Source organism: Chroicocephalus ridibundus, chromosome 13 (genome assembly GCF_963924245.1).
Source record: "Chroicocephalus ridibundus chromosome 13, bChrRid1.1, whole genome shotgun sequence".
In the NCBI taxonomy this organism is placed as follows: domain Eukaryota; kingdom Metazoa; phylum Chordata; class Aves; order Charadriiformes; family Laridae; genus Chroicocephalus; species Chroicocephalus ridibundus.
The window spans coordinates 11,023,546-11,046,904 of NC_086296.1; the positions used below are offsets into that span (position 1 = coordinate 11,023,546).

Consider the following 23,359-nt stretch of genomic DNA (forward strand, 5'->3'; position numbering starts at 1 on the left):
ATGTCTGCTGTCCGGTTATCAGACTAGTTTTTGCAGCTTCTTACTATGAGTTATTGGTCTTAGTTTTATCATAGAAATAAATGGCAAGAATGTTTTATGTCAGCATAGACTGCTGCATAAACAAAACAAAGGAAACAAAACCAGAAAAGAGTAAATTTGGAATCTTAGAATAAAATCTAAGATATAAAATTAAGTCTTTTTAACTAGCTGGCATTAGCATTTTCCTTTCCCCTAAAAATTCCTATAGCGTCTGACTGAAAGCTTTGACGTAACTCCTTTTAATATCAGTATGTAGAGTTCACACAAGAATGTTGAACAGACAAGTATTGTGTCTATGTCGGAAGCCATACCTTGTTGTCTTTAAATACCCTCTCCTTTTGTTCTAAAACTGATAGCGTTACTCTGTGGAACATAAATTTAATGGAAGTATAGCCAGAATCAAGACATACTCAGAGCAATTTTCTTCCACACTTCTTTCTTAGATGAAACTATGTGTGATATAACAAGAATGAAGTATGGGTTTTTTTCATGAGCTGTTTCTATCAGTTGTATGTTAAAAGAATTGTGTGACATTAATCAAGGCAGTTTCTTGTTTTATATACCTAATTTCGTAGGTATTTCCAGGACTGCTTTTGAGGTAGATATCAGCCTGTATCTGATCTTGCTCAGTACAGCACTTGTCTGTTCCACATTGCAGGTATGACAGATTTTTTCATTCCTGTATCTTGACTGTGTAAAAATACCAATCTCCCTCTGAAGGTTAAGGGAGCCAAATGGCAGTGAGTGAATACAAAACCAGCTACCATCAGACAAACACCTCATACTACCTTTCTGAAACCCTGTGACAATTTAATTCTGCGTCTGTGATGGTTTTAATTTACCTGGCATTATGGTGATTTATTAGAATTTTAATCCTCACAGAAAGAAGAAAATTAATAGTGAAATTAACTTCATTTTATTAAAGCAGCATATTTCATGAGAAATATTCCTGGAATTACAGTTCTCAGCAGAAGGATCTAAGTATTTTTCATGGATATACATTGCCTTAGTATAAAAATGAAAACAGAAGAACGTGGGATGAGAGCAGCATGATACAAGCCTGTGTATACATCTGTGCAAATGGATAGCATTTATAGATAAATATTTTTAATTTAATGGCTACAGCAGGATATAATTGGCTAAATTAAAAAGGTTAAGATGGAGACGATAAGATAATATGGCAGATGATGATAGGTAAGAACATATTTTGTTGTTATGCAGTAGCTAGTGTGTGATGTACAGTTTGCTAGCTGACTGCGGTATCACTGTGTGGAGCTTAGATGAAGATATTGAAGCAGGAGTTCTCTGAGTAATAGTACTCCATCTTTGGCAAAATTCCTCAAGTTAGAAGAGTAAAAATGTTGCATATTGTATAGTGTATTATTGTTCCAGACTGTTTGGCTCCTGTGGAGGAGGTAGGATTTCCTGGCATAATATGAACACTTTGGAGTTTGCGTGGTAGCTACTATGTGAAATAGCAAGGGTTGACCATTTAAACAAGGTGACTTTCTCAGTCTCCTGAAAGGAATTAAAACAAAATATGATTGAGCGGGTGAGTGAAAGTAATGAAGTCTGTAGTAGTCAGTATTTTAGCTTGCTCCTCTGAACACTCAAATGTATTACTGTGATCCAACAAGGAAAGTTCCTATAAGAGCTTGAGTGAAAAATGGCTTATTTCCAGGAGCCTGATGACCTTTGTTCATTTCAGTTCCCTACAGTCCATCTCCACCGGTTTGCTTACTCACCTCCTGTCAATAAACAATTTCACAAATTTGGCTTTTATTAAGTTGTTACATTTTTCTATAGGCTAGAGGAAGCAAAATCAGAAAAAACACAGACCGTTCACTTGAAGCACTTCCTAACAGTTACTCACAATGAATTATGAATTTTGCTGGCTATTTGGTTTGCTGACACAGGATAAAAATCAGAGTTGAAAACTCCTAGCAGGTCATTTTCTATTAAAATTTTTCTCTCTTTAAAGCTGCTCCCTGTGTGTACGTTCAAAGTGTATCAGCACTTCAGCTATGATCTCCTGCTTATTAGACTGGAAGTAGTATGAGTCATTAATATAATGGCATTTTCTTAAGTATTCGGATGTTTGAGATAATTTAATGAGCTTGGTGTAACAGCTAAAATGATTTCTCTTTACACATAACCTAGTTTGTTCCTCCTGCCAGACTGCACTAAGGGTTTAAGAGTATTTGTTGAGGTTTGTTGCTTGTTTTTTCTTAATTAATGGTATAACTATCCATTACAATATTGCAGGGTCACTGAGCTCCACTTATTCCAGTGATACTGACTCAGACTAAAGTATTTCCAGTGGGAAAAATTTGGAAAAACCTGAAGATGGGCTAGGCATTTATGTCCGAGTAGCTCATCCATGGAGAATCGTGTAGCCATCCCAAACTCTGACACTTTAACCCTGTCTTCTATCATGACTGATCTGCTTAATATAGAGTACATATATGTTTGTAATCCATGTGTGTATCACAGCTAGGGGCAGATTCAGTGTTAAAAAACTTCAATAGGATCATAAATCAGAGTTTATAAAGAAGTGGGGATTACAAGTATAGTTGTATACAAAGGTGGGACTTTCAATGTGAATGCAGTCCAATGATTTCAAAAGCATTTTCTTTGTAGCATAAGAGAAAATACTCATAATAGGAATGTAAGTGTTGAAATAAAATGCACATTCCAATTACTTTGTAAGCTGAAATACTGACAACGGGATAAACTTAATCTTTAAAAATTATATTTGGTAACACAGAAAGGTGATGTCTTTTCTAACAAAGTAGTTGTTCCAGCAGGCTCAAAAGAAAAACATCCGGCTTTGTTTGTTTGCCCTTAGTCTAACAGCTCTGTACTAAAGGTCTTACTGAAAATTACTTCCCAACAGGTTTCAGATCAGGATATTTTCATTGTCATTTTCTTTCCACTAAAGAAGAAAGCAAAAGTGTTTCTCTGAATTAATTATATTAAAGTGAATGTTGCTTTTGGGACCAAAAAAAAAAAAAAAAATCACATTTTTTAGCATTTCAAGTAAAGCGTGCAAGTACATATACAGCCTCATTTTTTTGAAAGTAAAGATAATTCAAAACAAAGCTGAGATTTCGGAAGCTTAAGCTTTTACCAAATTTTTTTTAAGAAAACCTTTTTTTTTTTAAATTGCAACAGCAAATAAACAATCTTCCATATAGCTTGTAAATGAAACACTAAGGTATAAAAGTATTAGAAGCTGTTGAAAATTGAAATTAACAATAGCTGGTCTTGTTTTTTATATTGCAGTTGATGAGAATGAAAAACTAAACAATTAGTGTTTGATTGGCATATTTATTCCTTATTAGATCTTCCTTTGCACAAATCTTGAAGTAAACATACTGCATCTCCTCCATATCTTTGATAATGAGATGTTCTTGCTGCTTTGCAATAACAGCAAAGCAAGAAAAATAGTTTGTGAATAATTTTTTCACTTCAAGTAAATGAGAATTCACCAGTTAGTGCCATATACAGGAGGAGTTACTCTGCAGCCTTTGCCCCCCAGAGTTCTTGTGGCCGTTGTGTATGAAGGGGTTTTGTTGTTTGTTTTTTTTAATCTTAATCTTGCAACAGAATCCCAAAAACAATAGTATAGAAAGAAATAAGGAATTTTCACCTTTTCATAACTGGTCTGCAGTCATTGAAGCACAATCGATCCGTGTATGTATCCCAGAAAGGAAATACAGTTTTCTCCATTGAGTGGTGGGGGGAAGGAAACACGTAGGAAAATTAGTGTTTGTTTTCACTGTTATCAGTGAAGTTGGGTCCTGCAGGCGGTGAATTCTTGTCTTGCAGGGATTAAACATGAGCAACAGTAAAAGGACTTTTTGAGTTTTTGAGCGTGCAAGTGTGTGCATTTATGTGTATTTTAGGAGAAAGAACAGTTCTAAGGTTGAAGACGAAAGACATTTTAAGACAGGAAAAAAATGAAAGAACTATTATTTTAAAATATATTAGGCAATAAAACTAACCTTAATAGGAAAGAAATGTTATCTTTAACAGTAGTTAACTGGCTAGAGGACTTCGTGCTACTCCTGAGACTGACTGAATTCCAAAACTCAGTCTTTGGTGAGAAGATAGTAGCACAATTAGATACTAATGCACTTTCTTCAAGTATATTGTTAGTTTATTCAAATATCTTGTAGAAGTACGTTGCTGCTATTTCCAGTCACAAGAAAATAGTGGAAATTAGCTTCAAGATGCATTTGCTGTACTTCACTGATGAGGGACTGCGCAGCGAGTGTGTTTGAACTGGAGAAAGTTTAATGGCTCTTGATCAGAAAACGTGCTCGGGTACTCTGTAATGCTACATTGCATTACAGAATTTCAAGTGAAGAAATTTACAAAAAAAGTCTTGACTACTTTGGAGACCATCAGTATCTGGACCAGAAATTTTAGGTCAGTTCCCATGCTGAAATTCAGAAATACCAACTACCACGTCATAAAAGTTAGGATTTCAGCTTGTGCCACCTGGCACCCAGGCACTTAAGAGAGCAAAAAGATTTGGATTAGGGAAGAAAGGAGGTAAAAAACAGATAGACAGACAGGACTTAACTGCCTTACACATTTCATACCCAGAGGGTTCTCAGCCAGGATTTAGAAATCAGTTGATGTGACCCTGCTGCCAAAGTGCAGGGGAAAAGGGGAGAATAATTTTAAGCAGAAGGGTGGGTTGCTTTTTTGTAAATTAGTAATCAGTGAGTATTGCTCTCTTCCTGAAATCTTTGCTAGAAATCATAGACGGTGTATTCTGGGCACGGCGTTAGTGTGACAGTGTAGGCAGGTAAACCATTCATATGTAGGCCTATTTTCTGGGTTATTTTGTCACTGTCTTTTCAATATGTCACTTTTCTCCCTTCAAAATCTGACAAGTCTCTGCTTGCTTTTTGTGAATAATTGAGCCAGAATAAAATTTCCTGCCTCTCTATGTTCTCAAATCGATAAGGTAAAGCAAAGCAAAGTGTCTTTCTTCCTGAAAACTTCCGTCTGAGAGCTGTCTCCAGCGGCAGACTGAAGCTGACAAAATGAAAGGCCCACCAGGAGCTGAGTCTGAATCTGAAGTCTTTTAAGCATGTGGGCAGCAAGGTGAAGACAGCAAGATGATATACCACAGATTTCTGTTCCAACTCTCCTTTCAGTTTCTCTTACTCCTGTTGCTACCTTTTGACATATTCCTCTCCTGTTTTTCCATTTGCATTTATTTTCTTCTTCCATTTGCCCTTTTAAGAACAGCAGTTTAAATGTAGTGTGTGAACAAATAATTAGGTATTATTTTACATTTGTTTGTCTCTAGACAAAGGCAGCATATGGTCCATATGAAATTCCCAAAATAATAGCTTTATCCATAGAAATTCCTGGTTTAAGGAGGAGTAAGTCAGGTATAAAATGGTATTGGATTGGTTAATACTCTTTCACAATGAAAGTTGTGGTTTTTAAGTAAAATAGTGTCAGAAAGGAATGAATTACCCTTACTCATTGAATACTGAAGTGAGGCAGGTTTTGAAAAGATGCAAATCCTCTGAAGGTCCAGATTTGGCACTTGCTGATTTGTTTCTCTTTGAAATTCAAAGGGAATAAAATTACCTCTCAATAAACAAGAAATATAAACCTGTATATAAATAGGATATCATCTTCAGATAATAAAATTGGTGAACATATGAAATGTGAAATATATTTTTCTCCCCTCCCTCCTCTTTGTTTTCCTTAACCTCTATCTTTTTGTTACCTACTGCCCACTGTGTGGGTTTAGTGCAGGTTTGTTGTTGGTTTTGGTGGCAGCAGCCACTTCTGCTGCTCAGCATTAGTGGTCTCCTTGCAGTAGTTTCAGCAGTGATGCAGAAGAGAAATTCCTCTGGAAAATACTTACATAAGACCACAAAATTTACTATTCGGGATTAGACTGGGTTTTCTAGGCAAATATGCTGATCTGGTCACTATTGTTGTCTGACTGTTTGCAAGAAAATTAAAAATATCTGAGTTAAAGGAAGCAAATACTGCTGCTGAAGGAAGAATACTTTCTAGTTCCTGTAGGACTTCCATTGCTCTGGAAACTTGAGATTACTTTTATCTCTACAAGAAAAAAAAATGCCATCTGGAAGTGAAAACAAGGTTCTACTTCCTTAAAAACAGAAGATGAAATCTACTCTTCCTAAGTGGAAATAGAGTTCATGCTAGGATTTACAATGCGTATCCTGAACTGAAGAAAATAATTTGAAAGTGGAACAGAATTTCAAATATATTGACCTTAACAAACTCATATGCCGTGTTTGCAAGGAAAGCTAGCACCCTTATCTCGACAGCGCAGAGAGGTCTGGAATCTTTTTTAATATTCGTTATTCACCCCAGAACATTTCATCGAGAAATCCCAGTGTGCAAAAGTTAAAAATGCTTAGAAATGTAAAAACATTTCCATCTGGCTTCTACTATTGTGACATTGGAGAGCATGTCCTAGAGCTCACATCGCATAGGTGATTCTGGCTGGCATTCCTCAAACTTATTTGGTTGTTACTGATTTAAAGATACAAAAGATTTAAGAAAAAAAAAAAAAAACCAAAAAAGAAAGCACTTGATGAAATGAGACTCTTAAAGAAGGAAACACACAGTGAAATATAAACTTGCCACTTTTAAATGGTGTGGAATAGTGCTTTTTCCCTCCTCCTTTCCCATCAAAAATAACTAAAAGGCAAGTATAAGACACGGTCTTTGAGAATTCACAGTTGCACCTAGGATAACTGCTCTTCTTTCTCAGAGATGGTTTGCTGAACTGAAAGTGTTCATTATGAGTATTTATTTTTAAAAGGACAAATGTTAGGTCATCTTGTTGACTCTGGGCATGTTTCAAGTTCCCTGTAATTGCTCGGTCAGTCTTTTTCCCATCCATTCTTCCTTGCCAAAATGCATAGAGTCTCATTGTTTCATTCTTGTATCACCCAAATTAAGCTTAAAAAGCAGTGGATGTTAGCTGTTCCTACAGCCCTCACTTGCACTGGGTCTCCAAGTAATTAAGTAATTAAGAAAATACTGTATCATCTTTTACCCCTAATCAGCCAGAACACTTGAGAGTGTCCCAAATACTGCGCTGTGTAAAAATGATTAATAAAAGGCTTTTGCTATTACATAGTGTTATGTCTGAACAAGAATCCGGGCGTAGTTGTGCCAGCCATCTTCTGCAGCAGCCATTTCACCAGCCAGCTGGAGCAGGCGGCAGCGGAGCAGAGCTTCCTAAGCCAGAGCTGTAGCTTGGAGGTGTGCTGATGTGTGCATCCGAATAATTCGAGGTTATTTCTGACATGAGCGACAAACATTTACTCTGTTTTTGTGAACACCAAGTAAATAGTTTCAACCACTTTTTGTCACAACAGTACAGGATTTAAGGCATCTCTGTAACCTGTCTCCGAGATCCAGAATGTTTCTGGTTCCCACAGGTGTAGGGGATGCCACTAACACTTCACTCAGCCTCTGCATTTTTTTTAACCTTAGGTAGCTAAATTTGAATTTTGCTTAGTGGCACCATAAGTTACAAACACCTACATGTGCAAATAGTGCAAAATTCATTCTGCTTGTGATGGTTCAGACAATTGAGTAGTGTGTGGTGTGGGAATACGTGAGGCAAACCTGGGAAATGTCATGGTGATTGAGAAAAATGCTAATGGAGAGAGAACATAAGAAACTTTTGGAACTGGGTGGAATCGAAGATAATCTGTGGTGAAAACCATATCCTTTTAAACTCTAAAGAGACATGTTTTTTTCCTTAATTTAAGTTGGTAATGGACCTTTACCAAATAAACTGCTGTAAAGCAATTTGAAATCTAGGAACTAAGTATTATAATTCTTGTTTACCTTTTATTGTCATTTAAAGATGTGTGTGTTCTTGCTGCTTTTTATGGTACCATGACTGTTCATTGCAATAGCTAAAAGGCATTAATTAGAAAATTAAATCCTTACATTGCCATAATTAGGGCTTAAAGGTATTTAGTTGTGTAGAACTTTTATATGACGTAATTTCCAATCTAGTGAACACCCAGTCCTTGGGCTATTAACTTTAAGCATTTTACAATGTATTTAATTCCAGGTACAACAACTACTTAATTTGCATAAATAAATGACAATACATAGGGAAAAACTCCAGTGCAATAGAGGAGATTGGAGCTCTGCTGTTAACAGTGACTAAATGAGCAGATGGAAAAGGGCAGGTCAGAAAGAAGCCTAATTGCATGAATGCATAGAAAGTAAGTATTTGTTTCAGTTCTGTATGTAAAACATAAATCCGTGATATGCAGTCAAAAGATTAAAGGTTAATGGATTTTTGAAATAATAGTGCCAAAACTGCATTGTTAATCAGTATAGATGGGGTTTTGCCTTTGGTAGCAAGATGTATGAGGTGTTGAAGACATGGGTTATTTTAAAGAGTGGTGATGCCCATGGTGAAATCTTAGCTTTAAAAGAAAAAAAGCTGACCCTTACTCTTTAAGGGGAGAGATAAACATAGGATATTGTTGATAAATGTAATTTTATAAAAGATAAATAGGATAGCTAAATTATTCTTTAGCCATTTTTTCAAGATGCTGTTAAGCATAAATGTATAAATATAAAGCACGCAAATAAGTAGGAAGGGGCAAGGTATATGGGGCTTTCAGTGTGAGAAGCCTCAAATTGATGTGGTAAGAAAAGAGGAACGTGAAGAAATGAAAAGAAGGGTAAAAAGTGGGTGAAATGATGGCAAAGAATGATAACTTTAGCAACTGACTTCTGCATAGCGTGTGGGGAGACTATTGCAGTTGCGGCGCAGGCTATTAAACCTGAGGTGTTAGTAAATAGGATAGATTTTGAGCACTTCAGAATAATCCTAACAATTAGGAGGGTAAAACCCAAGCCAAGCCCCTGCAATGCTTAGAAAGGCAAGGAGGAAGTCAAAGCAATTGTGCTGCCTGCAAAAGCGAGAGGAGGAACAAGTACAGATAAAACGTTGAGACGTTTGTGATGAAGGTAATCAGGAGTGGAGCCCGGATGAGTGGCTGGGAAAAGAAGATAAGTTTAGCTGTGCTAAGCTGAGATTGAGAAAGTTGCATCAGACAGTTTGTGGGGCAGGATTAGCTGGACTGAGGTTGGCCATGGACTGGCACGCGTTTTGGGTCTTTTCATATGGGATTGCCTGAATGCATCGAAAATATGGAGAGGGAAGTATGGGGGGAGGGAATGGGCGAAGGGTAGCCCTTTGTTTTCCCCTTCAAATAGTTTGAGAAAGGGAGAAGGATGTAAATGAAAGAGGAGGCAAAGGAGTGGTGAAAGAAATGTGCCACCAGCACCCCCTGGTATTGCAGAAGCTGGAGATCAGTTTAAAAAACCCAGGGATGGGGGAGGGGATGCTCTGACAGTATAAATACAAGGAAAGGGTGTAAAAGGGTTGTCCTGCTGCTCAGTGAAAGGTGTTTCAGCTGTAGTGTGGCGTGGTGCGGGGGTGAGCACACGCCTGTCCTGGCTGCCTGTGGCAGAGGCCCCACGGCCACCAGCAGCCATGGCTGCAGCTGCTGGCGGGCGGCTGGCAGCCGGTGGCAGGAGGCCTCTGCCTCTCTCCTCCGCTCTGAGCATCCCGGCGGGCACCGCCGGCTCAGCACCGCGGGGAGAGGAGGGAACTGGCCACGCTGGAGAAAAATAGGTCACAAACCGGCCTTTGGTGATGGTGAGGTGAATGAAGGGCGATGAAGCGGCACCAGCGGGGTTAAACCGGGTCAGGGAATATTTTGGGAAGGTTTGGCGGACAGGTGGGAGCAGATAACTCGCTTGTTCTTTTTTTTATTAATGCTTGCAAACCGACAGGAGCAGCTGTTTACTCGCTTGCCCTAAGTGGGATGGCTCTGAGCCAGGCTCGGTAATAATTGGGACCAACATCCTATGTCAAACACCACCGTCCTCCGGCAGGAGAGCGAGCAAACAGCCCCAGCCCTGCACGCCGCCCCCAGTTGCAAAGAAAGAGGAGGATTAAAAAAAAATATAAAATAAATAAATAGCCGCGGCGGCAGGAAATCTAAGGTATGCGGTTTCCAGCGGTCGGGCGAACTCCGGTGCGAGAGGAAGCGTGAGGCGCGGGGGCGGCGGGGCCCGGCCCGCCCGGTCAGGTGGGGGCGCGGGGGCGGTGCGGAGCGGAGCCGAACCGGGGGGGGGACCGGGCGGGGGCGGGCGCGCTCCGGCGGTGCGGGCCGCCGGGGAACTCCGGCGGAGCCATCCCGGTAATGGTGAGTGCGGGGGGCGGCCCCGCGGCCGTGGGAAGAGGCCGCCCCGCGCGGGGCGGGCGGGGGAGGCCGGAGGGAAACTTCCCCCCCTTCTCCCGGCGCACAGCGGGGGAGACCGGGGCCGGCGGGAGGGAGGGGAACGAGCTTCTCGCTCGACGGAGAAAAGGCTCCGGTGCTGCTGGCCGCAGCCAGGGCGCTGGGCTGCGCGGTGATGCCCCGGTGGGGGGGGGGCCGGGGGGAGCCGGGCGCTGTGGCGGGGGCGGCGCGGGGCCCTCCCCGGTAGGGACAGATGCGATGTTGTAGTAAGTTTGCTTTCTCTCTGCCGCCAGAAGCACAAATAGCTGCTGGCTTCCCTAAATTGCAGTGCGTTTCTCAGTGTGGCGAGCCTTCGCCCCTTCCCGTCCGCCTTGTCCGCGGGTGTTAAAGCCCTTCCACGAGCCGGTCGTTCCCCGCGGGGAATCCCTTCCCCGGGGCCGGGCTGCGCGGGCTTCGGGCGCCCGCGGGTTCACCCACAGCGCCGAGCTGGCAGCCAGGCGGCAGATGTGCTCTGATGACATTTACCGTCGTGGTTGGGAAATACTTGATTAGTTCTCTTCGCCTTCGGGTAGCGGCTGTAACAGATCTGCTTTGCTGCACAGAGGAAAATCCCGAGAGCAATGGGAAACAGAGGAGTCGACAGAAGTTTGGAAGGGGGGACGAAAGGGTGAGGGATTTTTGTTTTCTTGTGTCTGTATTGTTTGGAATTTCTCGGTCTCCTTCCTCCACCCCCTTAGTGGGATGAATTATTTAGCACCCTCGTTTTTAGTTCAGCCCTAAAGCTTGCAAGGGGAGGCTTTCATGTCTAGAAGAAAAAAAGAGACGGTAGGTCTGTAAAAATCATGTCTGGCACAGAGCAACCCAGCTGTGATCTCTGGTGTGCACTCTGCTGTTCTGCCTACGACAGCCAGGCTCACGCTGGAGATTCCCCTTCTTAACGGTGACCTAACAGAAAAGCCTGTTGTTCAGTATCTATTTTGCATGAGCTACTATGCTGTAGCAGTCACGGCTTCATTCAGCTAAAGAGAGAGAGAGGATAAGAGGATTCCAATTTAATTAGCAGTTTGTTAAAACCAGTCAGCTTTGTCTGGTCACATGTTTATAATTTTAGAACGTATGTCTTAATTGCAGTAAATTCTGGTGGTGTGCATAAAGCAAGTGCTACATGCTGTTTGCGGCATTTGCTGTGGCAGCTTCATGTTTCTCTTTTTTTAATTTACTGCAGCATGTGTTTATTTGTGCAATGGCAGATTTTTGTGTGTGCTGTGGGTATTTTGCATGAAGGAGATCTAGGAACTAAAGCATATGCCGTGGAGGTTTTTATTACCCATGGAGCTGCAAGATGTGTCTTTTTTATTGGAGCGTATTCAGGTTGACATCTTGAATATCCAGATATTGTTCTGGTTGTTTTCAATAATAGGACTTTTGTGTGTTTTTAGCATCTTTAATCGGAGTCTGAAATACTCTAAATGTTGAGGCCTTCTTCACTTCTCCTCCCCCTCAATGATTACTCTGGTTGTTCTCAAACAAATAATTCTTGTCTCACAATATCCCTGAAATCAAACACCAGCAGACTGCACCCTGTCTTCTGCCTAGCTAACTGAGTCACTGCCATGCCTTGTGCTAGATTAAGCTGTTATAGTATTGCCGCTGTTTGAATATTGAAGATCCCCTGTGTATACTGTGATTTACGTTACTGTAAATAGGGTAATTGAATTCTAGCTTCTCTGCAATGTCTTGTTCCTCTGGTGTTATCAAAGATCAGTCAAGTTTAGTTGGGGTGCTAGGCAGGCTGCTGCCTAAATGTCTACTTGAATTAGACGTTTCCAGTAACTCTTATAATTGGATAAAGTATTACTTTTGCTCATTTGTTTGTAAACCCTGTATTGCTGAGGAAGCCCTGGGAGTCCCTGAAAGCAACATAGTATTAACGCATATTCCCACCCCCAAACCAAAAAGGTAAAATAGTTGAATAACAGAGTTAATGAAATTCTTTTTTGTTGCGTGAATTCCTGTATCAGAGGAGAAAAGATATTCTGAGGTTAGCTATGGGGTGTATAACAGTAAGAGATTTTTTTGCCTTTTATAGCAGTCAGGACTCGTTCAGGGCCTCCACTTGCTGGACAGAGAAGGGAAGTGTTATATGGACGCTGCAGTAGTGGGGGGAGAAGAGGTAGTGAAATGAGTTATGTGTCAGCTCCTAATAATTTAAGTTGAAGATCTTAATTGGTGAGGATGAAACGTGCAAACTCACGTAGAGCTTTAGTTGTTTGAGAGGAGTGTGTCTTCTCCAAGGCTTGACTCCTTTTTACCACTGCACATGTCTTTTTCTGGTTCATAACTGCTAATATGGGGTATTTGTTTCTTATTACTGGTTTTAAATAAGCTGCTTCCGGCCCTCAGCTTCAGCTGACAAACAGTTTGAAATCCAGGATTCGTACTTCTGTCATTCCTAAGCCAGTATGAAACCTCAGACAGAACTGTGACCTTCAAATACGTACTAAGTCGTGTATTTGTAAACACATATCTCTATAAAACTGGCATTAAAGAAAAGGAATAGGGAAGCCTAGTCAGATCTTGCAGGATTCTGATTTAAGATTAGAAGGCTTTTACACTAGCTCCTGCTGTCATTTTACCTCTCTCAGGACACTAGAGGAATTTAAGTTTTTGTTCAGTTCAGCTCTCCATTTCTTTTGTTCTCAATGTTGATGAAAGATGCAAGTATTTCTCCGTGCTTCCAGATTGTGTGCACATACCGAAATACCAGCCGGTGATGGAACATGCCATTCTTGTCGCTTAAATGGCTCTTAGAATTTCATGGCTAATAGTGAACAGTTGAGTATATTTTTATTTTTTTTAGTACCATTCCTGGTATGTGTGGCATTTTATATTTTGATCCTGGTTGGTAGTACTTGTTTATATTCATGCTATTAAAAATATTGACAGTTCTCCATTACATTCCTGTATACAGCTGTCTTCAGTTTTGTAAATAACTTCACAGCCTGTTCAATGAAATTTATTAGCTTTTTCCATAATCTAGATTTGTTCCTAAGTAAGCTGCAAAGCCCCTACCTATGTGTATTTTGAAGGCTGTGTCTCGTAAGCTGTTAAGCATGAGTCTGAGGTCATAACAACTCTAATGAAAATTTGATGAAACATTGCCAGTACCCAGCCAGAGGTAGTCATTACAACTACATATTGATATGTTGCCTTCTAATGATGACATAGCTCTTTCCTGACCAAGCTGCGGCATACACAGTACACAAATCTGTTTGGTTTTGTGTTGCATTCCCTTCAGCCTACTTACTTCTTTCATACTTACCAGGTTAGTTGAGAGAAGCTTTGCCCAACAGGTTGCCGAGGAAGAATGTACTCTTTTGAAATGTGGTTCGCCAGAGTTAGATGATGTGGCTGCATGATCACTCGCAGTGCTCTGAGATAAGAGAAATTCATGTGTCTGAACAATGCGTCTTAGCTGAAAGGAGGTTTCTAGGTAATTTTATATGAAGATGAAATTTTATATCAAGATGAAATTAAGCTGAAGGCTCTTCTCTGGTAGTTTTAAAGATTATCACTTGATTGTATTTCATGAGCTGCCGTGTGATACTGCTTTAGAGAGTTTTCTCTTTTCAAAAACTGTGATGGTAACTAGTAGGAAGGTTCTCTGGACCTTTTGATTTATATTCCTTCAGGCTCAAAGATTTCTTTCAGCAGGATCTCCTAATGCCATGTACTCCAGTGATTTGGTGCTGGCAAGAAAGAACATTGAGTGCTTGATCAGTATTATTTAATGAAATGATAGCATTTTTCTGCGTGCTACTCATCTAACCTGAGCCCCTCTAGCTTTTGGTATTTTCTGAGATTTTGTGTCTCACTTGGCGATATATTTGTAACACATACAGGTGGATTATGTTACTTTTTCTAATCGTTTTATGAATATGCTGAAGTATTTTGCAAACACTGGGATTTTATGGTTTCTCATTTTCATATTTCAGTGTGTGTGTCATTATGCAGAAGAGAGTCTAAAAGCTGAAAGACACTCTGCCGTCAGTGCAGGGATGGTGGATGTCAGCTGTGGGGTGGGAGTGGGCAGTTAAGCATTTTGTTTGCTTAAAAGTAGGGGATGTAGGATTGAAGAGCAGGTTTTGTTGGCATAAAAATATTTTGGTAAAATAACTTACTAGCTCTCTGACAGCCTAGTTTAAAATACTCAAAATCAGCTGAATCTTGTATGTGGAGACTGTGTTGCTGTTAAAAGGATAATCACTTATACTTTATGTATTGGGTAATCAGTAAGTTACGTGTAGAACTTGTATATACAAAGTAGGTGAAAATGTGTTTCTTCAAATCCTGTGAAATCCTTCAAGCCTAGTGAAATAGTAAAAGGTGGGATCCTGTACTATGAGATCCTTACTACAGTTCTTCAGCATGAAGAATCTCCGAACAACTTATAATTCTACATGAACAATGTTCCGAATTTCAATAATTAGCATACCTCTTAATAGTACAAAGTTCTTGTTTTCCTTTTCTTTCTAGTATCATGTATACTGTACTAGATGATGGAGGTGAATCAGTGAAAGCTGTTTGGAGATAGACAGCTTTAGGTACCCATAAGGCAAGTAGGTAAGATTTAGCATTTTTCCTTTGCTGCACTCATCCACTCAACTTGACAATTAGCTGATCTTCTTGTGAAAAATCTGTCATCTTTTGTTGTAGCAGCTGCCTTGGCCCATTTGGTCATTCTGCATATCCTTTTGAACATCTGTCGTATGTTTAACTTACTCTTCATTTAAGCATTGGCCTGTTGTTATTCCCAGAGGAGTGGAAAGGCTACCTTTTGGAGAGTGAGACATTTGAGACTTATCTTCAGACTTTAACTCTTCTGTCCCTGCATTAGATTGCTAGGTGTTTCTAATCTCTCTTCTTCATACCTAGGCTTTGCTATGATGTACAACTCTTGTATTCATTGAAGGCAGGAGGGTTGTCACAATAGCATTAGTAATACACTGTGCCAGGTTCACTATTTTTGGGTGTTACTGGGTGTAGGCAAAAAAGATAGCTGATAGTTCTGTGTTCTGAAGCATTTTTCGATTTTCTTAAAATTAGGCTGAGGTAACTTTCCCTGTGCCAAGTACAATCTAATACCAGTTAAAGTTCACGTATGCTACTATCTGTTTACTTTGGAACCTCTGGGAAGATGGGGACAGTCACTCTAGCAACAGAAATGTAGAGGTCTAGGTAAAAAAAATCTCACAATCCTGAAACTTACCCTTCTCTGGGAACCGATGGCTTCTCCCAGCTTTGTGTTAGCCCCAGTTCTCTTTCTGGTCCTGCAACCCCTCCTTTAGGAATGAGAATGAATAGTGGGGCTCAACCTTGGCATCCTACTGATAGAGACCAGGACTGCCTGCAGACTTGCCAGTTGGCAGTTATCTCCCCTAATGTTTGTCATCTTTTATGACTTACACGTCATCCTTTGTGTTCAGGGGAGGTAGTCGTTTCTAGCATGTAGCTCATCACATCCTAAGGTGGAGCCTATAGTAGTTCAGGTGAGCCACAACCCCTAAGTGCCTTTTTCTCTGTGTGAAAGGTTCCTAGGTAATATCATTAAATGTGCGTGTCTATATCTTAAACATGTGGACTTAGATTAAATGAATCCTGCATGTTGTTGAAAAATGAGACTTTGCTGTTTTCTGCAAGGGGCTTATGCAGTAGCCTGCACACTTCCAGGCAGATGGATGGACTGTACCAAGGTTGTTTGATTAGCTTTGAGTACCATTTGCATCTGATGCCAGGCAGTCTGCTTGTAGCAGATATGCAAAAAAGATCTAAGCAGAAAAATCCTCTTAAAACAACGAAAGGCTGTCTGTTAGTCAACACCAGAACCCCTGTCACTTCCTAACCGTTTATTTTGGTGGTAATCTTCCTGCGTCTAGCCCCTGAGAATGCCTAAAGAAATGCGAAATCCTGGTAGAGAGTTTTCCTGTCGAGGGTTTCATATTCTCTCATTAGGTTTCTGCATAAAGTTATTTGCTTAATAGAAGATCTAGAAGCATTCTGTATTCTTTGGATTTCTGTGCTTTATATCCTTCCAGAGAGGATTCCAGGCTCTTTCAGACAGGGACAGGACATAAACCAAAATGTACCCCAAAAAAAGATACTGAAGTAACAAAGGCATAATCAGAAATTCCAGCACAGGTGAGCGGACACCTTTCTTGGAGTTTTCTTTTGAGTAGATAGAATGCCTGACTAAATCTCTGATGACTTCCCTTCTGCATTGCTTCGGCAAACCTGTTTCTCTCCTTTTTAAACCCCAGATTGGCTGCAAGACACAGTGAATGAAACTTACTGCTGATAATTTAATTCCTTTCCTAACCAATCCCTTTTTCTCTCTTTCCTAAAATACAGCTGGTAAAAGGCAGCAATTTCCGGAGGAAAGACAATAAAGTCTTTTTATCAATAGCTGACCTTCCTGCTTAAGGAGTTATCTATCTGTTCAAAAGGGAACCTTTTTTCATGTTGGTAACAGGAAAAAAAAAAAAGGGGTTTCCACAGCTATATCTTCAAATCCACCTTTGCTTTAGCACCCCAGATTTGCAGAGTAGAGAAATGAGGAGCTAGGCAAGAGGGAATCTAAAGATTGTTTCTTAGAGTACTCTGGGGAAGGATACTCCACCAGTGCTGTTGGTGTTAACCTGGCAAAGTAGTGCAGGGAGCAGTTGTCTTCATCCAGGGGATGATGTATTATGCACACACCTCCTGCGTTTCCTGGATTTTCAAGTGGGTGATGTCTGCCTGAGGCACACCGTTGCAGAGCTCCGGAGGTAAGGCAGCTGTGTCATTGCTTGAACAGGATTGCACCTTCAAAACAGGTTTTAAGAGAGCAGCCTGTCGCTCCTTCTCACTTTCTTCTCCCTTTCTTTCCATTGTAGCCATGGAGTACAATGGATTCTTTATTTTGTTTTGTTATAATCTAGTTAGCTATTTCCCTTTAAAAAGTGACGATGTGACTTTCTGTTGACATCAATGTGAGATCACATGGTACATGGGAACCGTCTCAGTAAAACCTCCTCAAGCCTCCTGACAGGGTGAACAAAACCTTCTAGATTCTGCCTGGCAAATGGCCAAACCCAATGTTTTGCAAAAGCTATCCTTAGACCTCAGTTTCTGTTTCGCTAATTTCACCTGAACTTGCAACTCATTATCTTAACAAGGCATTTCTGGTTTTATATAATTGCTTATGCAGCGAGGAAATGACTCCCTTTCCCTGCCTCGTGTGTGTGTGTGTCCCTGACTCACGCTCACACGTAGTCGTCTCTCCAAGTGGGTATGGCTTCGGTGTTCTTTTCATAGCGTTAAAACCAATTTAATGTCAAATCAACTGTAAAATGATGGTTCTAGAAGTTGAAAAATCTGAAATTTAAGACTCTGAAAATATTTTGTGTTTTGAAAGACAAATAAGAGTTGAAAATTGTCCATTATATTTCTTTATCAGCGTATGGTAATTGGACCATGTGGAGCATTTTCATTTGTCAATATTTTGCATGCTGCTTGCTTGCTAAAATAGTGCTGCAGAATTCCACAGTCCTTCCAGAAAGCAGACATACTGTTCATTCACTTCTAAGAGTGTGTGCATTTAAAAAAGAAGAAAAAAACTGAAATAGACAATATTTACCTTGTAGTCGAGGAATTGTAATCCTGCTTGGTTACGAGTTACTAAAAGGAAGTTGCTGCAGTTTTGCCTTATTTCTGTTTCCTTTTCCAGGCTGATAAAATGTAACTTATGTTAGCATACTGTTTTTGATCTTCTGTTACTATACAACGTGAACAAGAGTAACAGCAGACAAGAGGAGTGCTGCTTAAATACTCTGAAAAAGTTTGTAAGACTTTTCTGAAGTTGGCTAGGTTACTTACAGAAAGCAGGGGCTGCCTTTTCTTTTCCTTGATGACACAAGTCCCTGCAGCTAATAACTTCAATATTCTGTATATAGCTGCTTTCATTTCTTAATTCTTTTGTACCCACTCGCATTCCTGTTCACTGAGGTGGAATTATTCCACTGCATACTGAGCAGCAGTGTGGATGAAATGAAGAATTGACGAAGAAAAATAATAGAATTATCAGTAGAAAAGAAGAAAAGCTAAAATCAGGTGACAGAGTGAAACAATAAGAGATACGGGAGCACTGGATGAGAAGAGGTGATTTACTAATTTGCTAAGTCGGGGAGGGGGCAGCAGTTTTAATGGTTACACTCAGCAGGAAGTCGCGAGCCGTGCAAACACACGCCAAGTTGAACACAAAATAGAGCAATGCTTAAAGAGAGGAGTAGGGAAGTTCAAGGCTCCATGCTGTACTTTTTTATCTGAAAAGAGTGAGATTTTTGAATCCTATATGTTGAAACTATTCAGCTTGAACCATATTCCTTTCCCTTTCAGTCCCCCAGTGCAAGATCTTATGTTGACCTAGATAACTGTGAAGAGAGGACATGAATAAAGCTAGTAGGACTTCTGTATGTTGTGCTTAACTCTGTATTAAAACGTAGACTTAAAAAAATGAAAGTTTTTAGGGAAATGTGAGCTTTCCAGAGATTATGCAATTGTGTTCAGTTCAGCTTCTGCTCTTAAAATATTGTGTAGGTTTTTCCATTATTAATCGGTGTCTTCTCCCCACCACTTTATTAGTTGATTTTTTTTTGTCTCATTTTATAACAATCTTTAAATAATATTTAAATTAGATTTGTTTTTAGTAAATAGGACTGTCTTAATATGACATTACTGAGATTGACAACTACCGGTTGAAGAAGTGTTTGTTTTTGCTTTGGTCACTTGAAGGCGGCAGCAGAATTGAGTTTGTATGTGGTGCAGCACTTCTGGGACCCTTGGAAAAAAAGAAAAAAACGGGAATTGCGTCATAACTAATTGGAGATCTTTATTTGTAGCAGTAGTTGTTTTATGTGTTTGCTTTTTATATGTGAATCGGATCATCTGAAGTATGACTAGCATTTCTCCATTTCGTTAAGAAGAGGAATCATGGAGCACTGAGAGAGTTGATCTCTGCTTAGAAAATGGCTTACTCCAAAGCTCTGCAGCGTCAGCAGCAGCCATCCCCAGAGAAGTTTGGGTTTTGTTGAGAACTGTCAGCCTTTCCTCCTCAGAGAGGCATTCCTAAACCCTAGGGAATCCCCTCCTGTAAAGTTCTGGAGTAAGCAGCATGGAGGAATAATAAGTACTTCCTTCCTTTCTATTTTCGGTGACTGAACTAGAAAGTATCCACTATTGCTGTAGCATGTGCTCCCAAAGCCGTGTGCAGGGTGGTCCTCTTCTTGCCCTCCTCCCTGAGCCTTCAGCTCTTCTGCAAGGGAAGGTTGTGCAGCAAGTTTCAAGCTGAAAAAGATTTTTAAAGTGTCACCAGGAATATGATATACTGAATTCATTATTCAGTTTCGTATTTAATGTAAAATTCAATATGAAGTTATGCACAGAATTTTCTTGTACTTCCAGATTTATTTTTTCTAGCAGTGCGTATCAGGCTTGATTCCCCCGCCGCCAGCTCTTACAGGGTGTTTGTTTAGCCAGGAAGGCATGGAGAGCAGCTTCATGTTTTGGATCTTGAGAGGCATTTTGGAATTGTTGGAAGCGTCTCACTGCTTCCTCTGGTTTTGTGTAAACAGCTTTGCTGGCTGTGGCAGGAGGGAGGAGAACCTTTCAGCTGTGGAACGGTGGCCAGTAAACAAAAGCGGTGCATTGGACTTGAAATCCTTCTGGTAGCCCGAGCCGGAGGCATTTTGTCGGGTGGCCCGAGTGGTGATGATCAGTGACAAAACCTTTCAAAGAACTGCAGATATTTGTCACAAGGATCTGCACTCCTCTGTGTGTGTACTTCCAAGGGAGGTACTTTGCTAACAAATCTGAATTTTCAAATGATGATATGAAAGCCTTAATATTAGTCAAACTGAATAATGTTTTCCAGTCTCCTCCCCAGCCATTTCGTGACAAGCTTTACATTTGTATCTTTCTTAAGTTTTGCTTAAAAAGCTGACTGCTAGGCTATTTAAAAAAAAAATAAATAAATTGCAGTACATGATCAGAATTCACAAATATTCTTTCGGAAGGTTATTGACACTTAGGAAGGAAAAATTCATGCCTGATGGGCTTAGTTAAACTTCTCTTTGGGAGAGGTTTGAATGAGACTTTCTTTAGTCTCTGACTCAAATTGCAGTCTTAAGAAGAATTCAACATCACTCATTAAATATATTCTGATAAACTCACTTTAATATCAGTGTTTTGCATATTGCTTAATAAAATCACAGTGGGTAGAATGAAGGTTGTTCTGACTCCTTGTGGCAGGTTTCTTTCTGCCTTTGACTTGAGGCTGCATGCGAAACAGGCAGGTGTGTACATAGGACAGTAATCTTATTTATCGCTGTTCTGCATTTGTAAAACTGCAAGTCGACACACGACAAGTCAGTGACTTGCCTTTTAAAATGAGACCTTCTTTTGTAATTCCAGCGATAAAGTAAACTTAAACACCTATAACGTGAGTTGTAGTTTAAGCTCTTCCAATGTGTTCCGTTGTAAAAGACAAAAGAGGAACATTCCCCAAAATATGCAAATTTGTTTCTGTCAGATGGACTCTGTCACTTTCATGGCTTTCTAGCTGCAATTAGCATATCTGCTCATTGCAAATAGTTTTACTGCATTATTGTGATTTCCAGGGTAGCATTAAAAAAAAAGGACATGTGAGAAGGAGCTGCAAATTATTTTCAACTGACTCCAGGTACGGTATCCAACAGCTCCCTCCAAGTGATCTGCATAACTCAAATGAAGGATGAGATAACGCTGAAAAAGACCAGGAACCTACACATTGGCTGTCTTCCATTCCTACAGTATGCATCTAAGTTGAGCATAAATTGTTTTGTATAGTTAAATTGGCTAAGTAGGTTGTTGCAATGTAGTGCCATTATGAGGCATTCAGTTCTTTTTAGATTTGGCAGCAACCCAGTTTACGTATGTGCAGAGAAGCAAAAAATACCAGCTTCAGAATGTGTATGTTTCATCTGTAGCATGAAAGGAAAATCACTGTATACTTTGGGTGAAGAAAAAGCTTCTCTATTTAAATAAAGGATGAGCTGTGTTATGGAACCGTTACCTACAAGATCTGTATGTGCTTGAGAGCCACTGAGCTGCATGAGCAGATAAGAGCTTGCCACCGAGCTGCAGAAGGTGCTTGTGGACGTTGGTAGTTGGGGATAGGAGGAGGCAACAGTTGTGCCTCAGGGGTCAGTTGTGGTACAGTTTTAGGTACTTCCTGGAAAAGGGAAGCTACAAAAAAAAGTTCGAAAGAAAGCTTCAGGAAGCAAGAGGAACAATGTCTTTCTTTGTGATCACTAGGGAGTAAGAGCAGAGAGCATGAGGAAAAGCAAGAGTAAGAGAATTTGGCAGTACAGTCTGTGCGTTGTATCTAGTTGAAGTCGTTGTTTCCTATTTAAAAACACTGGTATTTGTGTGTTGTTTTTTCACAAGTTCCTATACATCCTGTGGAGTAGAACTGCAGATACTCTGAAGATATGCAGGGGGAGGGTCTTTTGTAGACAGGCCGGTTACATATCTGCTTCTTTTGTGGCCAAATGTCATTTATGATTGCAGTAATAATTTCGTTTGCCTCCACCTTGTGTTAAGTTCTGAAGGATTTTACTCACACTGAAAGTAAAGCTAAAAATAGCGAAGCAAGACCTTTAAACAAGGATAAAAGAGTAAATGTTTGTATATCCTGCTCTCTGAACAGTTTTGGAAAGCGAAATTCATTTTCAGTCAGGTACTTCTGTCAATGAGACTATTCTTTCCTGCATTGTCACAAAATGGTATACAGGACCAGAGGATTTTCATCTTAAAGAGCTGCTGCAGGAAAAGTTTCAGGACTGAATAAAGCGCAAAGGGTTTGCACTGATGTAACAGCAGTTTTTGTGAATGGTCATTGTGTAAGTTACATATTAATGTGCAAGCATAGTAACATTTGCATTGCGTTTTTTCAAATATGATTGACTAATGTGTTGACAGCATCCACGTTAAGAACCTGAAAAAAATTCTACTTGGATTCATTAGGCATTGCAAAATCTGAGCTGAGTAACTGTAATGAAATTATATTTTCTATCAGTCTCCAGCCTTGGTCCCCAAAGATTGCCTTGTCCCAGAAATTTAATTAGAAGGCTCAGGATCTATGCACAAGTACTTTGAATCTGCCCCTGGAAAATGGATACTGCTGAGGAAAGTGATTCTTCCTATCAGACTGGTTAGTGCCATGTGAACACTGATGATATCAAGGCAGTAACCAAGTTCTAAGATGTTCAATAAAAGATTATTTGAAGATAGAAACTTGCTGTGACTGCACAAGAGTAGCAGCTTTAAGGCCAGGAAAACTTATTTTAGGTTACTCCTTGTTTTTTATGGTAGTTGAGCTTTGGCTTAGGAGGGCAAGTTCACAGACATTTAAGAAAAATGCACAATATAATTTAGGCTTTGCTTGTGGTTTTTTTTCTGGGAATAGTTCAGAAGCGTATTTAGAAGGTGTGCTGTGGCTTCTGCAAGCCTCCCTCTTTTGCTACTGGCAGAAATTGGTTGACTTTAAATCCAGATCTCCCTGTCTGAAGGACTGCAGCATTTGTTTGATCATTATTCCCCTAACCCTTAGTGAAATTCAACGTGCTGCAGAATCCGATCCATATTTTAAGATTTCTGTCCTTTTCAGTTGTGTCCTTCTTTATGGGTTTCCTCTTTTCCTTTCTCTGCAGGGAATCTGGCGCATCCCCGTGGATGAGATCGACCGCCCGGGCAGTTTTGCATCTCATATGAACCGCTCTATTGTCTTACTGCTAAATGTGTTGTCACAACTAAAGGATTACAACACCTTGCTCAAAGTCTCGTCTATGCTACAGAGGACCCCTGATCAGGGAAAGTATGATATATTTATTTTAATCCATTACTTTGTAAAGCTTTAAATATATTTTGTTCACTGCGTAACTATT

General features: G+C 40.1%; 1 protein-coding gene across 6 annotated transcripts in view; it reads left to right on the top strand.

Moving 5' to 3' along the window:
* The window catches only part of CABIN1 (calcineurin binding protein 1), a 123,391-nt gene that overhangs the window by 58,541 nt on the left and 41,491 nt on the right, over window positions 1-23,359 (top strand). For all 6 annotated transcript variants that reach the window (XM_063350899.1, XM_063350894.1, XM_063350898.1 and 3 more), the window contains one exon: window positions 23,126-23,289. In XM_063350899.1, coding sequence (XP_063206969.1) covers window positions 23,126-23,289 — 164 coding nt within the window. The remainder of the gene's footprint in view (window positions 1-23,125; window positions 23,290-23,359) is intronic.